The 27,861-nt window shown below is 44.4% G+C and overlaps 1 protein-coding gene across 1 annotated transcript; it reads left to right on the forward strand.

Moving 5' to 3' along the window:
* On the forward strand, window positions 1-27,648 carry Rdh10 (retinol dehydrogenase 10). Its single transcript, XM_032906923.1, has 6 exons — window positions 1-462; window positions 1,921-2,156; window positions 23,061-23,159; window positions 24,040-24,185; window positions 26,189-26,320; window positions 26,406-27,648. Exons 1-6 carry the CDS (start codon window positions 174-176, stop codon window positions 26,527-26,529), a joined length of 1,026 nt encoding a protein of 341 aa, XP_032762814.1. The 5' UTR covers window positions 1-173; the 3' UTR covers window positions 26,530-27,648.
* Window positions 27,649-27,861: the final 213 nt, after the last annotated feature.

Raw genomic sequence — 27,861 nt, forward strand, 5'->3', positions numbered from 1 at the left:
GGGCGGGACTGGCCCCGCGCACTTCAGCCCCGCAGCACCTCGGGGGCGGACTCGGGGCGCAGTCTTCGCGTCCGGATCGCGGTGACAAGCGCCCCCGGGGCCAGAAGCTGGGCTGTCTGGCGCGGGGAGGGTGAGGACACCGTGCTGGGCTCGTGCGGGGCCGGGGCGTCGCGATGAACATCGTGGTGGAGTTCTTCCTGGTCACTTTCAAAGTACTGTGGGCGTTCGTGCTGGCCGCGGCGCGCTGGCTGGTGCGGCCCAAGGAGAAGAGCGTGGCCGGCCAGGTGTGCCTCATCACGGGCGCGGGCAGCGGCCTGGGCCGCCTCTTCGCTCTGGAGTTCGCTCGACGCCGGGCACTGCTGGTTCTCTGGGACATCAACACGCAGAGCAATGAGGAGACCGCAGGCATGGTGCGCCACATCTACCGGGACCTGGAGGCGGCCGACGCCGCTGCTCTGCAAGGTAACTGCCAGTGCATTGTTGGGTCAAACATCTCCCCACCCCAGAGGGTCTGCACTGCCCACTGTCATGGGCAGCCTCGCTCTCCAGGAAAGGAACACCCCACTGGTCTTCTGGAAGGCGAGTGGAATTTGCCCTTTGATAAGAGAGCACGATTTTCTGGGTTAGAAGACTGGAAGCGTGCCAAACACCGGAGATCCTGTTTCTTCATCCCCAAGCTGGGGTTTCCTAAACTCTGCGAGTAGTCTAAGACAGGGGAAACTTGGCTAGCACAGGTTTGGATCCGAAAGCAATTTCTCAGTCGGACTTGCATATGGCATGGTGGGAAGCTAGAGAGTCTTTGGGAAGTTGTTTCCACAGTGGAGTGAAGCAGTTATCTGTTTCTGTGAGGTCTGAGCCGCTTATACTAGGGTGCTATAGATCCCTTCACTATAACTTTAGCTCCTGGAAAATAATTACATTGTTTCCCCAGCCTTAAGTAAGTGCTTTAGTAACCAACCCCGAGTAAATGACAGGGCTTCCCATACTCCTGAGAAAGTGCTTCAATGATTTCAGCCTTTTGTAAAATTCTCTCCTGGTCCGGAGGCACCCCAGTCTGCATCTTATGTACTTAACAATTAGTTTGCATCTGAAACTTTTTAAAAGTCTAAGTGGAAATCATGATTCACTATAGATACTGGTCTAGGAAAATTAACAGCTAGATTGAATTGGGCTCCACTTTCCCATATACCTGTCATTTGTTACCAAACTTACCGGAAGCTTTTTTTTTTTTTTTTTTTTTTTTTTTTTTATGTAAGGTTCAAAAATGCTACATTTTTAAAGCTAGTGTAGAGAAGCAACAAATTTGGGCGTTTGTGCTTCCTGCCCAACCCTAAAAGAAAGCAATGCTTTAGGGAAGGTATTTTGATTTTGATGCTGTTTGGACTCTAAGGTCTAAACTTCATCTGTGAGATTAATTCTTAGGGGAATCAGTTTAAAATTAAGCCAGTGACCTGCATTCTTTCATTAGAACCGCTCATTCATTTCTTGGCTTTGAGTTCAGATTGTTGCTTACAGTTTGAGCCTTAAAGTGAATTTCTGTTTTGAGGGCAGCACTCTCCCACTGGCTTCCTCCCCACCCCCATCAGCAAGCTGGAATGTGTAATGTGTGCTATTCTCTGGGCTGAGATCAGTTCTTTGCAGGTGTCTAGCTCCAGCAAGTTGATCCCATGTGGTCTACTTGTATTGGACTTGCCACAATTACATGACTTTCCCCTAAGCAAGGTTGTCCAGTAATTCCCAAAGACTTTCAGGGGAGGAAGGCAGCTGTAAGCTGAATTATTGGCAAGCATTACAGTGTTAGAAATTTGAAGCTCACTGTAGTATTTTGCTTTGTATGATTTTTGTCCTACTGTCTTGTGGCTCACTTTCTGCACCCCCTTCTCTCTTGCATTCTCCCCTCATCTGGACTTCCGAGGACAGCTGGGAACGGTGAGGAGGAAATCCTGCCCCCATGTAACTTACAGGTTTTTACCTATACCTGTGATGTGGGGAAGAGAGAGAATGTCTACCTGACAGCTGAAAGGGTCCGCAAGGAGGTTGGTGAGGTCTCGGTCCTGGTCAATAACGCTGGTGTGGTTTCTGGACATCACCTTCTGGAATGTCCTGATGAGCTCATTGAGAGAACCATGATGGTCAACTGCCACGCACACTTCTGGGTAAATACAAATGTCTTTGTTTTTATTCCTGGCCCTCCTCAATGAGAAGACTGGGAAGAGAAGCATGCGCCATCTGTGCCCTCTATACACGGTCCTCGTCTAGTGAGGAGTTCATCCAGTGAGGCGCTACAGTGTTGGCCATGTTAAACTGCTCCCCTTCCTTATCTTAAGAAGGCAGAAATTGACTATGGGAACTAGTTTGAAAGATCGCTGTAACAGTAACAAGAGGGAGTGTAAGCCCTGGCTTTGTTTATTTAGCTTTCTGTTGAGTTTATAAAACCCTGGTTCTTATGAATTCGTAAAGTCAGGGGTTAGGCTTCCAAACTACTGCTCAGCCACATTTAGAAAGTCCCAGACAGTCTGCGATCAGCAGCTGTGGCTCCCTGGGAGTGAGTGCTCAGGGCACCCTGGCAGCTACTTACTTATCTCCCCGCTGTCCACACGGTGCAGAACGGCGGGCATCTTGGGCATCTCGGAACGCTGTAGACTTACCCAGGATCTTTGAACAGGGGATTTATGAGGCCTGGTGAGCAGGAACTCAGACTGTGTTTGCCTTTAGACATTGCAGCTCCTGCAGCACCAGGGATAGGGAGGGTCTTCTGTTCCCACAGGGCTACCGTAACGCCAGCGTTTTAGCTAAATTGTCGATATAGGTGATGTGAAGTTTCCCCCTAATTCTGTGCTTGCAGCATTGATCCAATTTGTACATTTTTCTTTTTCTTTTCCCTGTTCTTATATAGACAGAAAATAATAACAGTAAAGGGGATAAGGAGGAGTGGGGTAGCTCACTCCAGAGTGCTGAGTGTGTGCATGCCTTGGGTTACATTCCTAGCACTAAGGACAAAGAAAGAGAGAGGGTAGGGAGATAGAATTATACTCCCATAGGCAGAGACATCTCGTAGAAGTCAACAAAGAACTGTTTCTCCTAAATAGGTCACATTAAACCTCATTAATTTTTTAGCAACTGCTTAAAAACTTAATCTGGCTTCAGAAGTGTTCAGATGTTGCTTATCCAGTACTAGGCCTCTTCTCTGGTTCTGGGTGAAGCTTATCCTAATTTTTATTTGGAAGCACTAGCTTTATATAATTTACTTCCAAGCTTCTAGAAATAAACATGAATAGGCTGAAGTCACTCATCGAGGCATTTTCTTAAATGAAAAGAAGATCACTAAACATAGTTCGGAGGAACAAGCACTTGCATGTACTAGGTGTGCAGCGTGTGTAAGCAACAGACAAGCTTTCTGCTGCTGAGAACAGTCGTTAAGTGTCACAGCACTGACATGACTGAGTGAGGGCAGGACAACTTGTCAAGAATACTATATGTTTGTAATTCTGAATAAAAATAGTGGGCCTGGCCATGTGCCTGGGCCAGACATGGCCACACCTCCTTACCCTCAGCACTCAGGAGACAGAGGCAACTGGATCCCTATGAGGCAAGGTTAGCCTGGTAACAGTGAATTCCAGGGCTCCAAAACAAACAAGTCGCAGGTAGAGTATGGCTTCCATTTTTCACATGTTGTTGAGCTACCACAGAAATTCTAGTTGATTCTAGTTGACTTGCTAGTCTTAAAAACCTACGCAACTATTGGATGATCAGTATGAGCCACAGACAGATTTTCTTCCTCAATAACCTTTGACTGAGGTAGTGTGAGATTTCCTAACTGTTAACTTTTCCCCTCACTAAGTTCCCTCATTTCAGCATCCTGACTGTTCTCTGTGAAATTATTTTGATAACATAAAAATGTAAATATACCCAGGTTTTTAAAGAAGCCATCCAGCCTTCAGTTAAACACCACAGAACAGCAGAAACCTTCCCTAGACATTCTATACGTGCTGATTCAGTGCTAAGAAGGAGAGCCCACAGCCGCCTGTGAGTGGACACAGGTCCTGCAGGCTCACTGTGGCCGCTTTCTACAGGAAGAGCTCACATCAGCTCCTATTCTGGACCATGCACCAAGGGTGAGCTGCACCTTCCTGCCCTCCTCACTGAGCTCTGAGAAGTTGCTTAACCACACAATTTAGGGAGTTCTTGGAAGCCTGGTTGCTAATGACATCACTTTGTATTAAACTATGGGAGGCTCCTGAATTCTCCAGCTGTTTTTCCCCTAAGCATCTAAACTTAAGATTTTATTTTCAATATTGAGTCAGAAAATTCATTTTAGCATTGGAATTTCTGACTTCTTGCCAAGACTTGAGAAAGCTTTGGAGAAGTTGAGAGGAGCAACTAGAACATAAGAGAAGACTGTTTGCCTCTTTCCGGCGGTTGCTGTAGGGTTAAGTAGCATTGCCAAGCACCACTTGAGCTCACCTCCCCGTCTAGTCTTTCTTAGTTGAAGACTAAGTGCTATGTTTTCAAAGATACCACCTGATCTCACCTTGGCTTCTGTCGTTCTTGTTTCAGAAGAAAATGATCAGTGAGTCTTTCGACTGTGCCTAGGTGGGGAAAAGAAGTTGCCCCATTCAGTTAAAATTGTGGATCTGCTGAGCAGAGAGTACATTCAACTATTTGGACAGATCATCTTGAGACCAACTTTTAAGTAGCAGTCAGTGTCTGTTTTCATAGAATAACGAGTTGTGTGTTGATCCTGACTCAGAGTTCAAGTCATGTTCATTTAGAGTAAACTAGAATAGCACGTGACTTCCACTCTGGAGGTGCCCTGCAGACTCCAGCTACTACTTTTATGGCCCCCTCTTACTGCCCAGAACTCCCTCTTTCTCCCCTCCTTCTCCTCTTAAGGTCTATTTCAAGATGGTGATGTAAGCTTCCCTCCCAACCCGTGCCTTTACTGGTATTCCCGGATTTGGGAACTGTAAGGAGCCTGTCCTCTGGTTCCTGCACATGATAGGTAAATACTTTATTCCTAAGCTACACCATAACCTCAACCCTTACTTTCCAATGAAGCTACAGTTAAAACTTTTTGTTGTTTGTTTTTTCCATTTCCACTAACTCTTTGTGGTATATTTTGTCCTTTGATGCATAAGAAGTGCTTTTTGGGATAACTATCTACATAGCAAAGTTGATGACAAACTGTCTGGTGGCAGTTTGTTATACCCAAACTCCTCCACACATACACACAACACAACACTACATACACATACACATACAACGCATACATACATAATGCACATACACACCACACACACACACATACACACACACACACACACACACACACACACACACACACACACACACACACACACACAAACAAACACACACACACACTGGAGCTGTATTCTTAGTTAAGAAATAGTTGATCATATGTGATGAGCTTGTGCTTAAATATTTAGAAGATAACCTATTCAGCAAGCACTCACTTGGGTCCATGCTGTGACTTCTGGAAAGGGAAACATTGTGCTGGACTAAGTCAAGCTGCCAAGACTTCAAGTCAGAGTTGGCTTCCATTCATTATTTGCATATCCCTTTGCACTACCCAAATCTCCTATTCCTCTTGTCCCTGCCTGGTGTACTCGTCTTTCCTTCATGCACTATGCCTACTACTTGGTGTGAAGGTCAGTATTTAAAAGAGCTATTGTAGGCCAGTGTGAATCAGACTCAGACTGAATGCATGGCAGCCATCTTTCATTTTCCCTGTGACTCAGGCCTCCAGAAGAGAAGCAGTATTGCAGTGGCCATGTCTTTCTGAGCCAAGTGCACTTGGCAGACTTGGAAGGCTTTTCGGCCACCTCTCATATTTGTCACACCCCTCTGGTCAGCATTGACATTAACTTGTAGAGTCATTTTGTGCCTAGCCAATCTTCCAGGAACCTTCTCCTGGTCAACAGTCAGAAAATGAATGATGCAGGGTAGGCTTTAGTGAGCTGTGGAACAAGACCACTGAGGACAAGTGCACATTTGCCTGGAAATCATTTTCTCAAGAAACAAGAACTTGAAAACAAACCTCTATTCTACCAAGTGACATAGAAGCCAGGCCTGCATACAGTGGCTACGATCTCACACTTCCCCAGAATAATTAGCTTAGCTTTACTTACTGTTTTTCTGGAGCAGGAGTAGAATCTGTTTGTTTCTAAGCCAGAGTTTATCTGTAGATCCTTTTTGACCAAGGGACTGTGTTTGGCTTTTATCAAAATGGCAAACTGATCCCTGATTGCCCAAAAGAGGAAAGCAAAAGTGTTCAACCCCAGGCCTTTTATGTACAGAAGAAATTCTCCATGGTGAAGGACTAAATCTGTCAGATAGCTAGTCAGTAATTTACTTCTATTGATATGGTAGTCAGACAAGATAATTGGTAGTTAATTAATAGACCACTTAACTTAAAAGGTTTCACAGTTTTAAAATACTAATTACTGAATTCAGCATTTATCTATATCCAAACGTCTAAAGTCTAGTTAAAATCCATCCAAGTAAAGTAAAAGCCCACCAGCTAGACCAGAATAAGCAGCACTTAAAGACATTAGCACGCTGCCATGGTACCTAATGTCTCAAGAATAGTCCCTGATCATTAACATTTTGAGTTCTTATGAGATTTACTGGGTTTTGATCTTATATATCTATTCCTATATTCTCAGACTAGAGAAATATAGTTTAGCTTAAGTTCTCTTAGACTTAGAATTTAAATTTGTATTTCTAAAGTACTCATAAAATTATTTATCTAATGCTTTCTCCTTCACACTAATATTATAAAACTAAATGCTTTATAGAATATCGCTTTCCTGTTTTAGGATGGGTGCTCAAAATGTGGAGTTTGTCATGTGTCTTTGACAGTGTGCCAGAACTGGCTTCTCTCCCTCCATGCACGCTCTGTGTAAGAGTCTGTGAGCAACGCTGGGAGTAAGGGTGGAGGCTGAGCTGAGGGCAGCCTCGACCCCTTGTCAGATTCTGTGGCCGCTGAAAACTGATGAAACATTTCTAGATCGGCAGCTGCTTGGAGGCATGCGGGACTGTGGGGCCCAGGTCTGTTGCTCGGAGCATCACAACTTACAGTGTGATGTAATGTACTTTGCATCGCTGGTGTAAGCAAGAGCAAGATGCTGTGTCTGTCGCACAAAGTGTCACTTCATCTTTAATGTGGGCTAATGTGTGCCTGGTTGTCAGACTTGTTTAGGAAGCACTAGATATCATGTGCCGTAAATTCTCAATTGTCTGGGCAGTTAGCAGTGCTCCTTAGCAGTGCTCCTTTGGTGCCTGGTTCAAAGGGAAGCCTGTGTTCTCACAGAATGTACCCTTGACTATCTCTTTGAAATGCAAGGGATTCCACCCTTCCTCCACCTTAGCTCTCCAGCTCCTTAGCGATCTGTGTTCACACCATTCACACTGTGCCTCTATCTAACTGGGTGATCTGGTTCAGTTGCCTAACTGACTCTAGGCCATTAGCAAACTCGTGCTTACCTTAGCTACTCACCTCTTCTCCTGAGCATTGGTAATAAGCTAACTCCCTCTTAAGTCACCACGCTTGGCAGCAGTTGTCTATCCTGTCCTCTTCAAAAGTCCTTTGCAGACAAGTCTCTATGTCATCGTGTGGACTCTAACGAGCCTCTGGACCTTTTTCCTATTCTTTGCTGCCCAAACCTGGCTTATCTAAGTAGTATTGAGTTTGAAATATGGTACTTAAAACCTTAGGTGCTCACAGTCAGAAATCAAAGACCATTAGCATGGTGTCTCGAACCTTCCAAAACCGGTTTCCACCTATCTTCCCAGTTTAGTATCTATTATGTCCCCTAGTGTGGTCTCAACCTCAGTTGGACTAGACACCTCACTGCCCTGAGAGAATTTGTACCCTGCTTCCCAGAAATGCTGCTGCCATTTGAGAAGAAATTGTTTTATTGGAAGACAACAGAAGTCAATAGTTTTTTCAAAAAAGAAAATAAAATGTCCAATAGTGGCTCATGACTATAAACCAAAAATTTGGGAGGCTGAGTCAGGATTGTCATGAGTTAGGTGCCAGTCTGGGCTGCAGAGGGATTCCTTTTCTCAGAAGCAGACAGACACATAGCACAATTATGCAAGAGAAACAGACTCCAGATGTTTCCACATGGGCCAGTAGTGTCTTTATAAGGATGGCAGGCCCTTATGGACAGTCCCCAATTCTCAGTTCAAGGAATGATCTTGTTGTTTGGTCGTGGAGTGACTTGTGCTGTTTATTGCAATTTCTTTAAGCAAAGTTGATATTTGTTCTCTATCCCTGGGAATTTCTATGCCCAGAGCTTTATTCACCATCCACCCAAATAGAAATTTAGAAATTCATCAAGAAGACACGTCAGTGGAGCATTCTTTAGCCCATGCTAATGCTAACTAACACTGAGCACTTTTTCCAAAAGGCTCAGTGGAGAGTGCCCCCAGCAGCCGGCCACAGCCCTCCATTGCAGAACTGGCCACGGGGCAGGGGAAGAGCTACACATGTTGTAGTTAAACATTCAGCCACCCAAATTCTCTCTGTTTATTCTTTCCCCTTCAATTTGTTTTTGCTTCAATTGTCTGGGACCCTTTGTTACTAATCTTTAGAGTATGGCAGGAAAAAAATCTTAACAGCCGGATCTACCGCCTGCCTCCTGGAGTGAGTTAAGTCCAAGATCTTTGGCAAATTCCAGTGGATTGATTCTGTGACCTTAGTGAATTAATTTAGTGACAGAAAATTACTTGGAAGTACTTTAATAACCTTATTTGAGAATTGAAATAATTTTAAGTAGGAATCCCTTTTATTTAAGGCTTTTCTTGGGATAAGGAATATTAGTAATCAGAGCCACCTAAGTTCTGCTTCAGTTCTTTCAGAAACTAAAATTTAACACTCTTGAGCGGGCCGGTTTGCCTATATTTAGATCCCTGCTCTGTGGGCGAGTGTGCAGAGGACTGGCTTCCCTCATTTCCTTGCTTGTTTTCGTTCTGTCTAATGATAAGTAGTGGGAAGGGGACTGGTGCACATAGCCACGGCCTCAAGAAAGTCCATCTGAACCAGAAGTCCTGAGAAACAGAAATGTGGACGTTCCGCCCTGACCATGTGATAAGGTCAAAACACAAGCAAAATGTTTGTATTTGTATGTGTGCTAAGTATGTATGAAACTGTAAGTTAATTTTGTGTTTAATCTTGAGTCCTATCATTCTACACTTCATTCTACATATGCCAACATGGAAAACTTCTAAATCCTTCTGGTGGTGCTGGCATTTTGAATTAGGGAAACGAGCTGTACCGGAGATGTTTTCAGACCCTAACTGTGCTTCATTAACGGTCCACTAGGGGGCGTCACGACAGGACAGCTTTGTATCATTTCCTATAGACAGCAAGATTTCCCCTAGGAGAAAGGACCCTTTGTTACTAATCCTAAGAGTACGGCAGGAATAAAAAGGTCTAATAACCGTCTACCACCTGACTTACTGGACTGAGTTAAGTCTAGTGCTTGTGCCTGAATTTCCCAGATTTAGACTGAAATGTGTAATCTCATTTGGTTTAATTAGAGATTTCTCGTCTTAGAGGGTAATACAGTAAGTTAGTTCTTCAGTCTTGCCCTTCTCATTTCTGACAGCCCATCTAGAATCTCCTTTCAGACTGAACCTTCCACACAAGCATAATTAGGAAATAGTTCAAGGATGGATGCCTGGCTCTCTCTGAATATATGAAGTAGGTAGGTAGCATGAGAAAATGCCCCAGTGTTTCCACTTAACCCTGCTGGTAGAGCATGACCTCAGGGCTCAGATCCCTGGCCAACCAATTTCAGTGACCCAGATCTCTGGGTTTGTGCAGGCATCCACATCCCCACCCAGAGAAGGCTCCCCACACTGGAATGCTGGCCTGCTTTACTTGATGGATGTACCCTGATCATGAATCCCTTCTTTCCCTTTCATGATATCTATCAGTTCTCTTAAAACCCAAGTTCACACCTGGTGGATGGAGTCCATTGTCTTAAAATTCTGAGGACAGAGGAAAGGGAGTCTCTGGTAATGATCACAGCAGTGCCAGCCCTGGATGAAGGCTGCTGCAATGGTTAACAAGAAAAGGCAATTACTGAGGAGCACTGAATGCTGCTGCCTCCACCCCTTACAGGACAAGGCACTTAGTGCGCATTCACATTTGCAGACAAAACCCTACTGGTCTGTGAAGCTTTCCAAGATCACACAAATGGTTTTTTACTGCTTGCATAAAATGTGAATTTCTTGCCTTTCCTTCAAATACTGGAATTTTTGAATATTAATGAGGTTTGGTTTCTTAGTGTTATTCTAAGCAATGAGGCTCAAAATAACACTTCCCAAATCAGTGTAACTGGGAAAATATTTGTAGTGTAAGTTACATAAACACATGGGTATTTTGAGGACAAGTGAAACTTAAAATTCAAAGCCTTGATTTTCCCACCTGCAAATTGTAATTAGCATACTGCCCCCTACTGATTTCTCAAGGACTTTTAAATGGGATGCTTCTGAGTTCTCACAGGCAAAGAAACATGAGGGATAATTAGCACAATCAGTTATTTTAAATACTTCTGTACAGATTTGTAGCAAAGTATTTTTAACCTGTATTCAAGCACTTTGGTTCATATTTGAAAGTTGTTTTCAGCTCTTAGTCCTAAAGTACTGAAGAAAAGAATTAGAATTGTGACGTGTTTCTGCTGTCCCAGCATCCTCTGGGATTCTGGGAGAAATGGAGAAAGTGTGTGAAACGACTGCTCAGCTGTGGGAGCCAAAGTCTTCCCCAGTGCTCCCACTCGGGTGTAGCCAGACTCTTCCCCAGTGCTCCCACTCGGGTGTAGCCAGAGTCTTCCCCAGTGCTCCCACTCGGGTGTAGCCAGAGTCTGGGCTGGTGCTGTGTGGAGAGCAGCAGGGAGGACTGAGTACCACAGGAACTGGAAGAAAGAAGTAAGAAGCAACCCAGCCAAAAATAGATAGCGCTGAACCAAAACAGCCTACAAACACATCCGCAGGGAACCTCTGTCCATTCCCTGGCCTCTGTCTACTCTATGGCAGTCCTCACAACTCTCACCTTCCAATTGAGTCAGGTAGCACCATTACCCCTTCACTTGTGGACAGAGCAGCAGTCTTAAGGTAGATCAGGAAACTTCCTTCAGGCCTTCAGGGAAGGCAGGCAGGCAGGTGATAGGACCCAGACCCTCAGCTGAGAGCGAGCGTCAAGTCAGAACGTGTAGTCACCCCAGCTAAATGTTCAAAGCTCTTGTACAGTACATTTTCCTGTGACTCACTTGCAGTTTTTGCCCTGTGGTATAATGTAAAAATCTTCAAATGGGATTTTTTTTCTTTATTAGCATGGTAAGTTTAGCAATAACTGATTAACCCTAGCTAATATCCCCAGACAGTTTGCTCTATAAATTAGACATGCATATAAAATTCAAGCTTGAAGAATCGATGTCAATGTCTGGAATTGTACTCCAGAGCCTGGCTCTGGGCCTTCCTTCTGTTCTGTGATTCCCCGTAGTCTATAGTGGAGGTGGCTGGAATTCTGGAGAGTTGGTATGGTTGCATCCTTCAATACCCAGCTTCAGTCCTTCACTTCCTGGCTAATAGCAGCATCACCAGCTGAACCTGGGAGGGCAGCAGGTGGAAAGGGCTCTTCACATGGGCACACGGGCAGGGCCCTATAAGCGCTTGGCACAGAATTTTAGTCACCATGGGTTGAGTCTGTTTCCTTAGCTCCTGGGAAGTGTAAAAATCTTTATTCTGTTACATAAGCATCTTATGGCATAAGAATCCCAGACGAGTCTGTAAAGCTTCTCTTTAAAAATCTTCATCATGGATTTTCAGAACTGCACAGTTTCAACCCGCTGACATTGTTGCCCAAGCATCCGAGTTTACAGAGGCAGCCTTTTCTTACTTAGGTGGGGCTTTCTCGTGGGCTCCTCAGCGTGCCAGCCATAGGTGGCTCTCCCTAGAAAAGCTAAAAAGTGGAAGGGGCGCTGAGTGGGCCGTGTCCCCATTGTCCTGACAGCCAAGCCTTGGGAGCATCAGTAGATTGTGAAACCTGTTGGTCCCTTGAGACTGTGTTCTAATGCAAATGGGGACATACTAGTACAGAAAATGGACCCGAGGCAAACAGACATGCATACCATGGTCTTAGTCATTTCTCCTTACAAGGTGGTCCTACGCTGTGCTCATCTATGTTTGAAGAGGACCACTCTTCTTTCTTCCATGCTTTAATGTCCCTCCTTCCTTTGTTTTTCCACTGACCAGCCTGTAAATAGGGAATTGTCCTGTCTCACACTGGATGACCCACCCTGACCTGTGTGTGGGTCTTTCTCCCCACACCTCTTTCTGTGTGTCTGTCTATACCCTCCCCCCGCCTTGTGTGTGGTGTATGGTGTGTGTGTGTGTGTGTGTGTGTGTGTGTGTGTGTGTGTGTGTGTGTGTGTGTACACATTCCACAGCATACCAGTGCTCTTCTGGAGATAGACAACCTTGAATGTCTGTCCTCTCTCTCACCGTTGGATATGCCAGGCCGGCTGGCCTGTGAGCTTGTCAGGCTGCTTCAGTCTCTATCTTGCCATGGGAGTTCAGGGACTACAGTGTCTACTGAGCCCACCTACCCAAGAGTCATTTACTGTTTTTCAGATAAAGTCTTACTATAAGGCCTAGGTTGGCCTAGAGTTCAGTATCTTCAACCTCAGCCCTTGAGTGCTGAGACTCCAGAAAAGCACTAATACACCCAGCTAGTTTGTTTGTTTGTTTGTTTGTTTGTTTGGTTGGTTGGTTGGTTGGTTGGTTGGTTGGTTGATTTATGGTTCAGCTCTAGAGTCTAAAAGAGCAAGTCCAGGGTGTCCTTCTCCCCTGACTCTCCAAGTCACTGCTGCCCTCTTCTATAAGCTTTGTGGCAGAAAAGGAAAAGCTGTGTCTTCCTGCTTAGACCTGAGCTTGGCCACGGTTTGCTAGCTGGAGCCCTAGCTCCTAACTCAAAGCCTGGCACCATGCATTGTTCTTTAGTGAGGAATGTGGCTCAGTAGTGAAGCATTTACCTAATGGAACTCCCAACACCACACACACACATATCCATACATATACACACACGCACGCACGCACTCACTCACGCACACCTATACACATACACACACATCCATCCATACACACACACACAGACACACACACACACACACACACTTCTTTACTGTTGTTCCGTTCCTAGCTGGATCATCAGCATTATTGTCTGTCATAGAGATTCCTTACCTATTAGTAAAATGGTAGCATAAAGCTATATAAACTAAAAGTAATGAGGTATTGAGTGCAAATTCATTGGTGTTCTTTCAGCACAGAATGTATCCCTACCATTAAGAGAAAAATCATTCTGGTTGTATATAGAACTTGCTTTAATCCTGGCTGTGTTCCTCAGAGAATAGCTTCCAAGAGGCATCTTGGCCTTCATGGGGAACACTCAACCTTTGGAAACATTTTTCCTGTCAGTTTGGTGAAGCTGGCAACTAGTAAAGAGAGGAGAGACAAGCTGTCAGCATCCTTCAGTGCCCTCTGAAACACTGCACTTTTTGTAGCCCTGAGTCTGAGACGTTCTGTGTTATAGCACTGGATCCCATACTGCTGCTTACTGCAGCCACTTGGGGAATGTGCATCCATGGGTGCCGGCATAGCTGGCGGTAGACCGCCTGGGCGTCAGGAGAAAGCCTCCCAGACGGGAAAGCCTCCCAGACGGGTCTAGTATGTAGCAGAACTCGAGAACCACTGCTTTATAGCAAAAGGTGATGTCTATAATTCTGAAAGTTCTGTAAGACAGTCACAAGTGTTTATTTTTGTTTTGTTTTTAGCAGCACCTAACTAGCTCAGGTACCATAGGTGTTTCACAAATTAATCCCTCAGTTATACTTACCATGTGTTAAATAAAGAGTTCGTTTTAAAGACTTGCTGTAAACACATTGGAAAGCAGTGAAAAAATTGACTTAATTTGCACTTGTGAATTGCAGAAGCTGATGGTCATGGAGCCCTTAGAACAGGGACAAAGACGGCAGGCATTGCTTATGGCTTCTGGATGTGGTTCTGATCCCTGGTGCAGAGACAGGGTCTGCCCTTCAAGATCTGTCTGCTTTGTGGGTTCTGGGAAGGGGTGCAAGATACAGGCTTTGGCAACAGCCGGCCGCTCACTAGGTGAATGGCTGCAATTCTGAGTTCCTTATTCCATAGAGTTATTAAATAGAGGCCCTTGGCCCTCCTTTGATCATCTAGGGAGCAGTGGGGGGTTGGGAATCAGCATTTCCAAACCCGTGCTCCTCTCTTAACGCACGGGACTGCCACAGACTCAAATACAACAGAAAAAGTGGCAAGTGTTTCTCACACAGAGTTTGTAATTTTTAATAGATAATAAGGTATGAACGCATGTTAAGCTATGTGAAAAGGTACAGCCATGACAACAAATAAATATTTAATGGGTCGATGACCAGGTGCTGGCAGCTGCAATAATAGAGTTGATTCATTATTGAGTCATTTACGAGAGACTTAGGCAAGGAGTGCGCCAGTGCGAGGACCTGTGTTGTGAGTGCTTGATGCTAAGGGTGGTGAAGGAATGAGTATAAAGTATAACTCCTAGAGATCTCCTCTTATATCACAAACAAGTCCATCAACATACAGAGGGAGGTTAAGTAATTGGCACTTGTGGGTTCTGGATTTCAAAGACCAATATACTTTCCCAGCAGATGGAGTGTTAAGTCACACTTCCTGATCCCTCTGCAGATCAATCCCTAAAGTGTAAGCAAATGTTGGTATAATGTCTTCTGCCTTGGGCTAGATTCACCCATCCTTAACAGTGGGAAGACAAGTTAATGAAGCATTTATTTTTGCTGAATAACTTATGGTGTCATCATCAAGGTGTTCATCTGAAAAGCTGAGCTTTTATTAGCTTCTTGGTTGCAGGGCAACTGTAGGAGTCGTGTGCATGTGTGTCAAGTCTTAACTGCTGATGCTGTTCCAATCTAAGCCACTGCTGTAGCTCCCCAGTCATGTTTTAAAAGCTAGGCAGTGCAGTACTAGCACAGATGTGACGCTCATGACACATGCTTTAGTCCCTCTTCTATATTTAAAGCAAACGTCGTGTCTCAGTTTAGTGGCAATGATGATGTACATTGTGTTAAGACTAAGAGAAGAGTAGTTCCAGGCTCCAATGCTTTGGGGTTGTATTGCACAATTATTCAAAGACCTTTCTGCCTCTGCCAGTGAGGACAGAGCCCTGGTTCTCATGCAGCTAGCTACATGAGCAGCAAGATCTGTCAACTGCATCTAAAAGAATCAATCAGTATATTCCTAGCAAATATACTTTATCTCTCAACTAAAGGTATTTTTGTAATAAAGATTGCTGTTATCAAATAACACTTGTCTATTGCCAAAGTTATAAAGTTCGATCATTATATTTAAGCAGATATATATTTATATTAAACAGATACCTTCAAATCTGTAAAATCCGTGGTATTTAGCCATGTATTCTAATAGAGTGTAGTGTGTCACCATTTGTACACTTTGGGCATATTGGCGATTTATCCTATTAGTCTTCCTAACACAATTAGCTATATTTCTGGTGCTTTAAAAAGTTTTTGCCAAGGGCTGGGAAGATGGCTTGGTAGATAAAGTGCTTTTTTTAATCTTTATTAACTTGGGTATTTCTTATTTACATTTCAATTGTTATTCCCTTTCCTGGTTTCCTGGCCAACCTTCCCCCTCCCCTTCTCTATTGGTGTTCCCCTCCCCATCCTCCCCCCATTACTGCCCTCCCCCCAACAATCACGTTCACTGGGGGTTCAGTCTTGGCAGGACCAAGGGCTTCCCCTTCCACTGGTGCTCTTACTAGGCTATTCATCGCTACCTATGCAGTTGGAGCCCAGGGTCAGTCCATGTATAGTCTTTGGGTAGTGGCTTAGTCCCTGGAAGCTCTGGTTGGTTGGCATTGTTGTTCATATGGGGTCTCAAGCCCCTTCAAGCTCTTTCAGTCCTTTCTCTAATTCCTTCAACTGGGGTCCTGTTCTCAGTTCAGTGGTTTGCTGCTAGCATTCACCTCTGTATTTGCTGTATTCTGGCTGTGTCTCTCAGGAGAGATCTACATCCGGTTCCTGTCGACCTGCTCTTCTTTGCTTCATCCATCTTATCTAGTTTGGTGGCTGTATATGTATGGGCCACATGTGGGGCAGGCTCTGAATGGGTGTTCCTTCTGCCTCTGTTCTAAATTTTGCCTCCCTATTCCCTCCCAAGGGTATTCTTGTTCCACTTTTAAAGAAGGAGTGAAGCATTCACATTTTGGTTATCCGTCTTGAGTTTCATTTGTTCTAGGCATCTAGGGTAATTCAAGCATTTGGGCTAATAGCCACTAATCAATGAGTGCATACCATGTGTGTTTTTCTGTGATTGGGTTACCTCACTCAGGATGATATTTTCCAGTTCAACCATTTGCCTATGAATTTCATAAAGTCATTGTTTTTTGATAGCTGAGTAATATTCCATTGTGTAGATGTACCACATTTTCTGTATCCATTCCTCTGTTGAAGGGGCATCTGGGTTCTTTCCAGCTTCTGGCTATTATAAATAAGGCTGCTATGAACATAGTGGAGCACGTGTCTTTTTTATATGTTGGGGCATCTTTTGGGTATATGCCCAAGAGAGGTATAGCTGGGTCCTCAGGTAGTTCAGATAAAGTGCTTTTGGAGACCCAAGTTCAAAGGCCAGGTTTCACACATGTTTGTAATCCCAGCATTGGGAAGATGGAGCCAAGTAGATCCCTGGACCTCACTGTCTGCCTAGCCTAACCTTATTCGTGAGACTGAGGCCCTGACACACACACACACACACACACACACACACACACACACACACACACACACACACACACACACACACCCTACCTGAGGTGCCTCTGGTGCATGTGCACACAAACACACACACACAATTTTCGCTTTGAGTCACTTTTCCAGGAACAGTGACTGAGGCCTCCCAGGAATGCCACCAGATTCCGTGATAGTCTTGTAGAGAAGCAGGATGTTCTGCTGTGTTGTTGCCAGAGCTTGATAAAGGCCCTGGCAACAGCACAGCAGAACAAGCAAAAAGAAAAAAGGCATTTGCCACTGTTGGTATTTCTGTATGAAATCTTGGCTCAGTGGATTCTTGGCAGCACTTCTTCTTTTTTTTTTTTTTTTTTTTTTTTTTTTTTTTTTTTTTTTTTTTTTTTTTTCGAGCTGGGGACCCGAACCCAGGGCCTTGCGCTTCCTAGGCAAGCGCTCTACCACTGAGCTAAATCCCCAGCCCCTTGGCGGCACTTCTTTTTCCTCATGCCCCTCACCTCCTCTTCCTCTTCATTTTTTTCCTCCCTAAATTGTCTATCATGCTGTCATCTGGAATTCTGAAAATCCTTAACTATATTATGTCAGGGCTATTAATCCATTTCCTACCATAATACAATTCATGGTCCAGCTTTAAAATGAGTTTTGGCTCATCTTTGAATATTCAACTGAGAAACAAATTCTTTGGATTTTTTTTTTAAGATGGCTTTTTCTGAAATTGTTCCTAGAATGGTCTGGCAAATACACACACACACACACACACACACACACACACACACAATGTAATGTGAAACCTTTTCCTCTTGAGAGAAATTAATTTTGTCCTTAGTGCCTATGAACCTGAAGTAGCTCAGATCTGTGAAATATATTCTGAGTGTCTGACCTGCAGCTCCACGGTGTGATGCCTCTCCAAATCTCAGAAGTCAGACATTGCCTGGTCCCACGTTTCTTCACAGTGTCTTTGGTTGAACCTAATTTGTCCTGACACCGCAGCTGCAGGCCCCATGTTGCCCAGGCTGTCATTAAGAGCACCAAGAGCAATCTGGACAGCGGGCAGAAGTTGGAAGTTAATCTGGTGTAAATGTGACTTTCAAAGATTCCTCAAGCTGTGGCGTGCCGTGCCCCTGTCCTCAGGCTGTGGGGTGCCGTGCCCCTGTCCTCAGGCTGTGGCGTGCCGTGCCCCTGTCCTCAGGCTGTGGGGTGCCGTGCCCCTGTCCTCAGGCTGTGGGGTGCCGTGCCCCCGTGCAGCCACATGCCCCTGTCAGGAAGGCCCTGCTCAGAGTAAAGGGACCTTTCCAGTTCCTTGCCGAGGGCCCAGAGCTCCACAAGGGAGCCCCGAGGAGCTGGGCAGCAGTAAAGTGGGTGCCAGTGTCCATTCAGTCAGGCTCGCTTGCCTGCCTTCCTTCCTTTCGGTCAGTCACTGTCCTTAGCTGCCAGCAAGTTGTGCATTAGAGGCTTGTGATAAAATTAATCACAGAGTGTTGAGGTTCTGTCTTTACACTTTACATTGTGAGCCAATTACTAAAGAGTTTTCATTTTCACAGATGAGTGTGTGCTTGGGGAGTGGGGTTAGGGGAGGCGGACAAACACTAAATAGACTTAGCATCTTTCTAACTCTAAACACACCGAGCTCCCTTGTTTCAAATAAGAGTTGTTGCTATTGTGACCACTGTGACTTCTCTAGTGAAGCATTAGTTTGTTCCTGTTTTTTATTTTATATTTTTTAGACATATAAACTAGAAGATAGACAACAGTTGTCTTAATTTAAGTCAGAATCTAGCAAGCCTTATCAGCTACCAAGGGCATCAGCCAGCTAAGAAATCCAAGCAGCCATACTGCCTGAAAGACCCATCTAGATTCTGTGGACTTGACTGGCCAGTGGCTTCTGAGCGGCCCCTTTGAGATCAGACACGGAGGACAAGCTCGGGTTCATACCTGAAGTCACTTAGGTGTGAGGCTCCGATTTGCCTTGTATGTACCTATAATGACTCTTTGAGACAAAGGTAAAGATCATGAACCTCAGCTTGAACTGACTGGTGTCATGGCAACTAGAACTTCACCTTTTGCTGGTCTCCACCTCGCACATGCTACAACATTTGTGCACATTAATAATTCATTGCAAAGTGCCAGATTTCTTTGTGCTGTCAAGCTGTGTCAAGGACAGACTACACCGTGCTATCTCAGATGCCATCGAGTAGGATATTGAGGGCAGGAGCTGTTAGCAAGGAAAACCAGTTTCGGCTTGCTTTGGAGAAAGCCGTGTTTTCTAGTCACCCTTTGCAGTAGTTCTTCTGCAGAGTTTATTTAATAGTTCTTCATGCCCCAGGTGAGTTTGCTTGCAGCTGTCATCGCCCATATCTATTCAGGCAGCAAGGAAGTGGTTAACAACCTCAGTGTGCAGTCACATGTCCTGGACTTGAGCAGGGAGAGGAAGGAGCACAGGCTTCAGAGACAGCAGAATGACCCTCATGTGGGCTCAATTGCCTCAGAGGGTTCATTGTCCCTGCTTAGCAAAGGGTCAGGCCTGGTAAGAGTTTTATGCAAGGGACAGGAAACCTGCAGGCTGACTGTGTGGCCTCAGGTGTCTTCACCTCTTAGTGTCAACCACAGCATGATTGTATGGGCATCACCCGGAGCTGCTATAGTGATTTCTAGCTTCACCTGCAATTGGACACTTTCTAAACAAAAAGACACAAAAGCCTATTCCATTCCCCTCATGCAAAGGTCTGCCTGTTAGGTGAAGAAAGCATATACTTTAAACTGAACATTGGCCCAATGCTACTTTAAAGGTTCAGATCCGAACAAAGCACTCCTCCCATATTGTACTACTAGCCACTCGAATAATTCTCTCCTATTGTGTGTTTGTAGTGCACACATAAAGACTTTAATTATATGGCCATATTTGGATTTTTTATTTTTGCCTTCTTCCCTTAAACACAAAGTAGCTTCACTTTCCAGACAACATTGCAGGTGGGTGGGATGGACCAGGGACATCAGAGCAAAATTAGACCCAAATCATATTGTTTTTATACTGTGTAGTAACTGTCTTGTGTGCAAGGTAAACTTTTAACTGGCTTACATTTGATGCACAGGTAAATGTAGAATTCTGCTCAAAGACAGGAGTGTAGGAATGGACCAACTCCTGTCTCACTAATGACTGCTTGACCAGGTCATTATATTATATTATACTATTTGCACCTGCGAATAGTAGGTGTAGAGGAAAGACGTATTACTTGGACACATTGATGTCACCAGACTCCTTTCTGAAGGGAGGAAGGAACATTAATCAGTTTTAGAATTTTGCTTCAAAATTACAGTTGAAACCTAGGTAGGAACATGTCAATATGCTGTCACCTGTCTTTGTTCTGTGTGTGTGTGTGTGGGGGGGGTCTGGGTAGTTACTTACCTGTAGACAGGACCCTAACCCATGGTCCTTGTCTGGATCTCACCTACCCTGGTGTATAGGTTTTCAGTCACCCGCCTCCCACAGCCACTTCAACAAGAGGATCAGATTGAGATCTTGCTGGTGTTTTAGACTGTGTGTAGTTTCTTAGCATATAATGTCAAGTCCCTGTACCTGCCCTACAGTAAGAACTTCTAAAACAAAAAGTTAAAAACGCACTAAATTTATCCCTGTCTTTCAACACTAGGCAAACTTAATATAGACAGCCCCGTTAGCTCAGAATGGTCTGCCTCAGGCCCCTTTACTGTTGATGGTTTGAAATGATAGTACGTTCAGAAGGAGCTGTGCCTTGAACTCTGATCTTTTTAATCGCTCCGCTCTTGTGCCCAGGTGACACAAGTGCTCTGAGCACACTTGAAATGGGCTAGGAGAAGCTGCAGTGTGCAGTAGGTATGGTATAGCAAATGTCCTTTCTCCTTACAGTGAGTTTATTGGTAGACTCATAAAGCCTTGGAAATGACCTCAGATGAACATGAAGAATAAAATCTCCTGGAGCTGGGGAGTTGGCCTAGAGCTTGCTGTACAAGCGCAAAGTTTGGGTTTGGGTCCCCAGCACCCGCATAAAGGCCAACTAAGGTGGTGGGAATCTGTTGCTGGTGGGTAGAGACGGATGGATGGAGTTCGCCATTCAGCCTGTTCACCCTCAGTAAGCTCTAGGTTCAGTAAGAGGCCCTGTCTCGAACACTAAGATGAAAAGCAATAGAGGAAGACACCTGATGTTGACCTCCGGCCTCTGTGTGCCTCAGCCACCCCTTCACTGCCCCCCCACCCCCAGAAAACATTCACACATATACAACGTTTTTAAACGAGCAAAGCTGAACTACAAGCTTAGGGTTTTTACCTACTTTATAGCTACTAATCTTAACTAGATGTTTAGAAGACGTAGCACTCTTAAGACTTAAGACTTTTTACTTTAGTTTGGAATGTATGTGCTCCTCTGCAAACTACTTTATTTCAGATCTGTGACGTAACCACCACATTTAAGGTTTAAAGCCTATAGATGACTTGAAGTACCAGTTCTTCTGAGGTATCAGGCTGACCACGGTAGTGTTAGAATCATAACTGTCCTGACCCTATTTATAAAGAAACACAATGGAACCAAAATGCTGTTTCTGACAGCAGTTTTGTGCTGGCCCTGTCCTGTATAAGAGAGTTGACCCTTGTATTCACAAGACTGACTGATATATATGTCTCTGAGCTTATCTGGGACAGTCAGACAAGTAACTGTAAAACAAGCAGAGTCAAAATACTAAAATCTATAATGATATGCTAAGGTGAGTGATATGCATTATAACCGAGAGACTTAGCTATGTTAAGCTGCTCTAGAATACTTCTAGACAGCATGACCTGGCTGTACTTGAGTGATATGTGTGCTACAGAGTGCTCTGGCTTCAATCTCTGATATCACATACACGAAGGCAAAAATATCTTCAAGAAAGAATTAGCTGGGTTTTTAAAATCAGTAAAGACATCATTAGAGATTCCAGTGATATGAAGTATTTAAAACTCATTTTAAAACTAGATAAACAAGTAATTAATATTATACTTTAATTTATGTAGTTTACGGGGGCAACTGAAAACGAGTTTGGCATGGGTTCCAAAGCGGAATGGGGTGCTCTGTGACAGCCCAAGAGGCAGGCTAGGGAAGACCTTGAGAAGCTTGACGAACACTCATCTGGCAACTGTTCCACGAAGTCAAGCGTGGAAAACTTCAAAATTAATTGCACCACTGTGTTTGATCTTGTACACACGATTATCCAAACACTGGAAATCCATGCTCTGACTTGATACCTTAGCCAGGAAAGTGCCTGAAGTGGAACACAGCTCTTCTTCAGGTAGGCTGTGTAGTGTTTTGTCTTTTAGCTTCGTGAATCGTGGGCCCAGTGCTGGCAGTGGACCATAGCTCAACAGCAGACAGATTGCTCTCCTCCGCTTTCTTTTAAGAAGCAGGTTATAAAACTGTTGGGAGCCTGGCGGGATGGTTTATAGATCATTTTAAGAAATTCGAAGGATTTTTGTTTAAATAAAGCCTTGTGTCTTGAAGATAAAAGTTTAGTAAGAAGTCTGTGTTGCCCCTGACTTTGCTCCCCCTGAGTGGGTGAACTTGGAGTGTGACCCTGCAGAGAACCCTGGGTGCCTAGCAGTACCACACTCACACCCTGGCACTAATTGTTCACTGAAATGGTGTTCTGCACTTTATAAGTTTTATGTTCTAAAATACCTCACCTCCTGCTAGTCTACTTTGACTATAAACCCCGGGTGCTAACACACAGTACAGGATGGCTCTTCATTCACGGGAGTGTCACCATGGAAACATTGCCATGAAGAAACCAACACTATGGGGCATCTGCTGGTAGATAGGCTGGCAGTCGGTCTCTCACAGACTAGAACACAGCTGAGCCATGGCATGAGTGGAAAAGCTCAGATTCGCCAGCCACTGTTGCTCAGAAGGTGATAAAAAGCCTTCTCCTAATGACTTTCTTTTCATCTGTGGACTCTGAACGCTCTTGGGTTACAGCCTTGTTGGTCACGGCTCATAATAGGCCTAGCAGGGCAATGATACGGTGCTAGGTTAGCCAGACACTTAAAGGAGCGTCTCTATTGATAGACGTAGGATGTTTCTAAATGAACTGGGAAATGCAATTTTTACGGCTCAGAGACTGTTCTGTGATCCTGGGTTTTAGAGGAGATGTTGACATGTCAGTTCTAAAGCCTGCATCTTCTTTCAGACCACTAAGGCCTTTCTTCCAACGATGCTGGAGATTAATCATGGCCATATTGTGACGGTGGCGAGCTCCCTGGGACTGTTCAGCACTGCTGGAGTTGAGGTTTGTCAGTTCAAAAGCACATCGCAAAAAGACCGGCTACCACACCTTCCTGTCAGCTCATGGTGCTTCCCTCTGACCCAGGACCAGCTCTGGAGGAGAACAGCCCAGTCCTCACAGAGCAGTTTTCCTTAGCAGCCTTGCTGGTTAAGGCCTAGGGTCAAGATGGCCCATAGAGCGAAGACAGAGAAGTAAGGGCTCCCATTCTGTTTTAGTCAACCGGCCAAAAGTGAGCTGCCTGCTGCGAGCTCAATGAGCTCCTGGCCAGTGGCAGGTCTGGGTTTCTTAACCCTTTCTTAACCGTGTCCAAATTATACAACATTGTTCTTTAAGGCTTGGCTTCCAGAAGCCTAGAAAGTTGAAAGCATCACTTCTTGCAAATATGTAAATATTTTCATATCATATGCTCTTAAGTTTTAGTTCAAGTTCAGAAGATGTGGTACTATTGCCATTTTAACTTCAGATCAGTAGACTTGTCTTTGTTCTTACATTAATGTAAACAAACAGGTTTTTCAGTCTCTGCTGCTAAACAAGAGACATTTGTAAACTTTCCAGGCACTTCAAAGGGAAGCTCCCTGCATTTTTTTCATTTCAGTCTTTTAGCTGTCATAGAACCCTCTTCAGTGACTTCCCCCAAAGAAACACGATACTTGGTTGATGTGGTAAAAAGTATTCTTCTGTTTCTGTTGTTGCCTGGAAAATGTTGTTTCTGCTCTGAACCACTTTAGGTAGATATCTGTCCTTTAAGACAGCTTCCTTCTCTCTGCTTCGTTACCTCTAACCTTTTGTAATGAACACCTAGCCAAACAGGACCAGGAAGCTGCAGATTGGACGGGACCGTTTACAGAGACTCACCCTTTCTGTTCTCTCCTCTCTTGCTCAGGATTACTGTGCCAGTAAGTTTGGAGTTGTGGGTTTTCATGAATCTCTGAGTCATGAACTGAAGGCTGCTGAAAAGGATGGAATTAAAACAACTTTGGTTTGCCCTTACCTTGTAGACACGGGCATGTTCAGAGGCTGCCGAATCAGGTCAGTGAGTGCCCATCTTCTTACCAATACAACAGAGTAATGTCAGTGTTGTTATTTAAATCTCAGATATTAATATCATATATGAGTTATTAATACTATCAGAATATCAGTCGCACCTGTGGGGAAAGAACACCAATGTTAGGGTTTTGAATCTCAGCTCGGACAGAAAATACTAAGACACCATGGTTCCACGTTTAATGAGAGAAGAGTAGAAGAGTGGAAAGGCGCTGGCCATGGGCACGTGGAGCGGGGGAAGGGAGCGAGAACAGAGAAGAACAAAGAGCAAGAGGGGTAAGAGAGGGTAGGAGGGAGTAAGAGGAGGAGGAGGAGGATAGTGTCAGGCACAGCTGACTGTTGCCAGGCAACTGTGGGGCGGAGCATACCTAGCTGCTGCCAGGTAGCTGTGGGGATGGAGCTTAGACAGAATCCCAACAGTCAGGACAATGTGTGGACTTCATCTCCAGTCAGCGTCTTGTACTTGAGTTTTCAGTAGAGCCTTGGCTAAGGCCATTTATTGTGTAGCACACATTTGGAGTCACATAGCACTTCTCCAAGGGCAGGGGCTACGTAGTGAGACCTAGCTAAACGAGAAGGAAAGGCAGCTAACCTGGAGCTCTCTAGTTCAGGTTTGTACAGAAGCTGTGTAAGATCACAAGTGAGGGTTTGATTCGAACGTACTGGGATACGTGAGACTATCAGACAGAATGGGTTTCTCTCCATCTTCAAGGGGACCTACAAATGTCCAGGATTCCTCTTAGTCTGTCAAGGTCCTTTGACTTCTCTACTATTGTGATGGCTGCAGGGGAGAAGTCCTTAATATGACTTTAATCTGGCTATGAAACAATGTCACCCGCACAAAGGATTAACATGTCTTCTTAAAAAGACTGAATGTTGTGCTCCAGATTTGAAAGCTTTTTTTTTCTAGAAAGTGTATATAGCTAAGTTCAACTTGATTAAGACAAACCCATTTAGATTTACTAACAATGAAGTGGAATTCCCCCTCAGACTTGGGAAGGAGGCATATGGGAATCTAAATACCTCAACACTGGGTTTTACGGACTCTCAACAGGAGGAACCCCACTGTGACTCAGCAGGGACACTTGTGAAAGCTGCTGACTTGAGAGCTTTGCTTGGGTGAATTTGCAAGGCAAAGGACAATGATCTGGACAGCCCCTGTTTGCTGGGGACTGCTCTTTAGACTCAATGAGCAGAATTAGGGATGGGGAATGGTTTGAGTCATTCCATTCTCCAGCTGGCGCTAAGTCTAGACTAGACATCCGCTCTAGGGCCTGGGATGTGGCTCGGATCTGGGGCATGTGCTTAGCATGTGCAAGGCCTGGGTTTGATTCCCAGCTCCAACAGGAAAACGAAATCCGGGTCTGCCTAATATCCTTGGCGAACACCTGTGTGACTGTGGCGTTTGTTTAGGTCTGTGTTGCTGGGGTCCTGGTGTCCTCTTAGCACAGTGGTCAGGGCAAAGGCTCTGAAGAGCAGTGAGAAGGAAGAAGCTGTCTCATGTTATGTGTGCAGCACGGGATGCAGTGAATTAGAATGTAGTCCTTTGCCCCAGATGCCTTAGAATACAGCTTGACTTCCTCAGCCAGCCTTGAGTCTCACACTCGGCAAGGCTGCTTGCTTGTGTATACACCGTCTCAGCCACACCTAACACAGAGGGCAGCATCGCTTGCTAGAGCTTAATGATTGCAATAACAAGTGCCTTTCTAGTCAAGGAAAAAATCAGAATAATTTGAAGTTTGTCTTATAAGGCATCTCACCAACCTGATCTCATTTTACAGAAGAGCCACCTAGTTTTGCTTACTTATCTCCTAACTTATTTACTAGATGGTACAAGTGGAGTTTTTTTATAATAGGAAAATGTGAGACAAAACAAAAATACCAAGAAAGAAATAAAGTGTTCCAGAAAATCTTGTCCCTCAGTTAATGTCACAGTATTTCGGAGTATTGTCATCCTTCTTTACTGTGTTAATTCTGTAAATTTTCAGAAAAGAAATTGAGCCCTTTTTGCCCCCTTTGAAGCCCGATTACTGTGTGAAGCAGGCCATGAAGGCCATCCTCACTGACCAGCCCATGATCTGCACCCCTCGTCTCATGTACATCGTGACATTCATGAAGAGGTAACGGAGAGCCCTGCCCTGCCCGCCCCAGCCCCGGTGAACGAACGTGTGGCCTGCCATGTGCTAACTGTTCTTTCCTTTGCAGCATCCTTCCCTTCGAAGCAGTCGTGTGCATGTATCGATTTCTAGGAGCAGACAAGTGTATGTATCCCTTTATTGCTCAGAGAAAACAAGCCACAAACAATAATGAAGCAAAAAATGGAATCTAAAGTGCTTTTGTACGGAGTGCCGTTTCTGTCAGGATGGTTGGTCCATGTGCATCAGCAGTACTGAACGTCTGGATTCGAACCCCATGCCGACTGTTTTTCTAATCAACTTTTTAAAAAATAATAAAGTGTAAATTAACTGACTAGTGTGCTTGAAAACTGTGAGCTTGGGCTTTTGCCAGCGGGGTCTTTTTTAGACAGGGCCCTAAACATGAGTCCAGTATTTAGGCAGCACTACGTGACATCACTATTTTTTAATGAGCAGAGTCTAGAGATGATGGCTGCCGTGTATTTCATGTGCTTAGTCTTCTGGGTCCCCACAGGATTGAGTCATTCATTACCGTGGAAGCCCAGGTGGCACCTTCTGCATTCAAGGACCGACAGTGTGGCCTGTTCTGTTGTGTTGTCGGTTCTTCTCATGCACGTCTGGGTGTCTGGATTTTTTGATGTCAGTTTGAGATCAGTGCAGTCTGACCATCACAGTGAAGGCCATGGGTCTCTTTCTTAAACTTACAGACTAAATAGTCAGTGATTTTTAAATTCAATCTCTGAAATACTAGATTACATGTTTAGAGACCTGGTTAATCCAAATGGTTATACATTTTCTACCTGTGAATTTTGCTGCATATAGAAAGTGCCCTTTCCTCACGGAGCTGCAATTTAAGGGAGGAGAGAGGACCTTGTCTACCGAACACAGCAGCTCTACAAAGATAATGGGAATTTCTGCATTAAAAAGTCCCCACATTCGTGCCAGCTTTGATTAGTGTGGGGGACGGATCTTGTATGGAGTATTGTGAAGGGTGTAAAGATTCCTTGAAAGGTTTATTCACATTGTAGAACAGCAAATGACATTTTTACAGTATTTTTTTGTAAAGCAAACTATTTTGTGCCTTGAATTTGGTATATGTGTATTAGTGAAACATTGTAAAGTGAATTTCTACCTCTGTATCTACGTGTGTACCATCCTCTTGTAAATTACTATGAACATTATGTGATTGCTTCTGTTTGTTTGTTTTAGGATGTCTTGTTTAAACGGTGACCAATGTTTAAGGCTGTTCCAAGAAGCCAACTTTACTAATCAGGAAGTTTTCTAAAGAACTGATTAAATACTTACATAACTGACTGTGTGGTTATTAGCTGTCGACCACATTATAAGGAAAAGCATTGTGAGGTTTTCCCCTGCCTATCTTACTCTGGTTACTCAAAGAAGTGTTTGAATGGGGTAACACTTAGGGTGGGTTTCATGTAGTCCAGTCTCCAGTCTCACCAGCTGCCCACAGTAGGTCATTCACCAAGAGCTTGTTAGAAATGGGAAGAGAGAACAACCCCATTGCC

Source organism: Rattus rattus, chromosome 1 (assembly GCF_011064425.1).
Source record: "Rattus rattus isolate New Zealand chromosome 1, Rrattus_CSIRO_v1, whole genome shotgun sequence".
NCBI classification, from domain to species: Eukaryota; Metazoa; Chordata; class Mammalia; order Rodentia; family Muridae; genus Rattus; species Rattus rattus.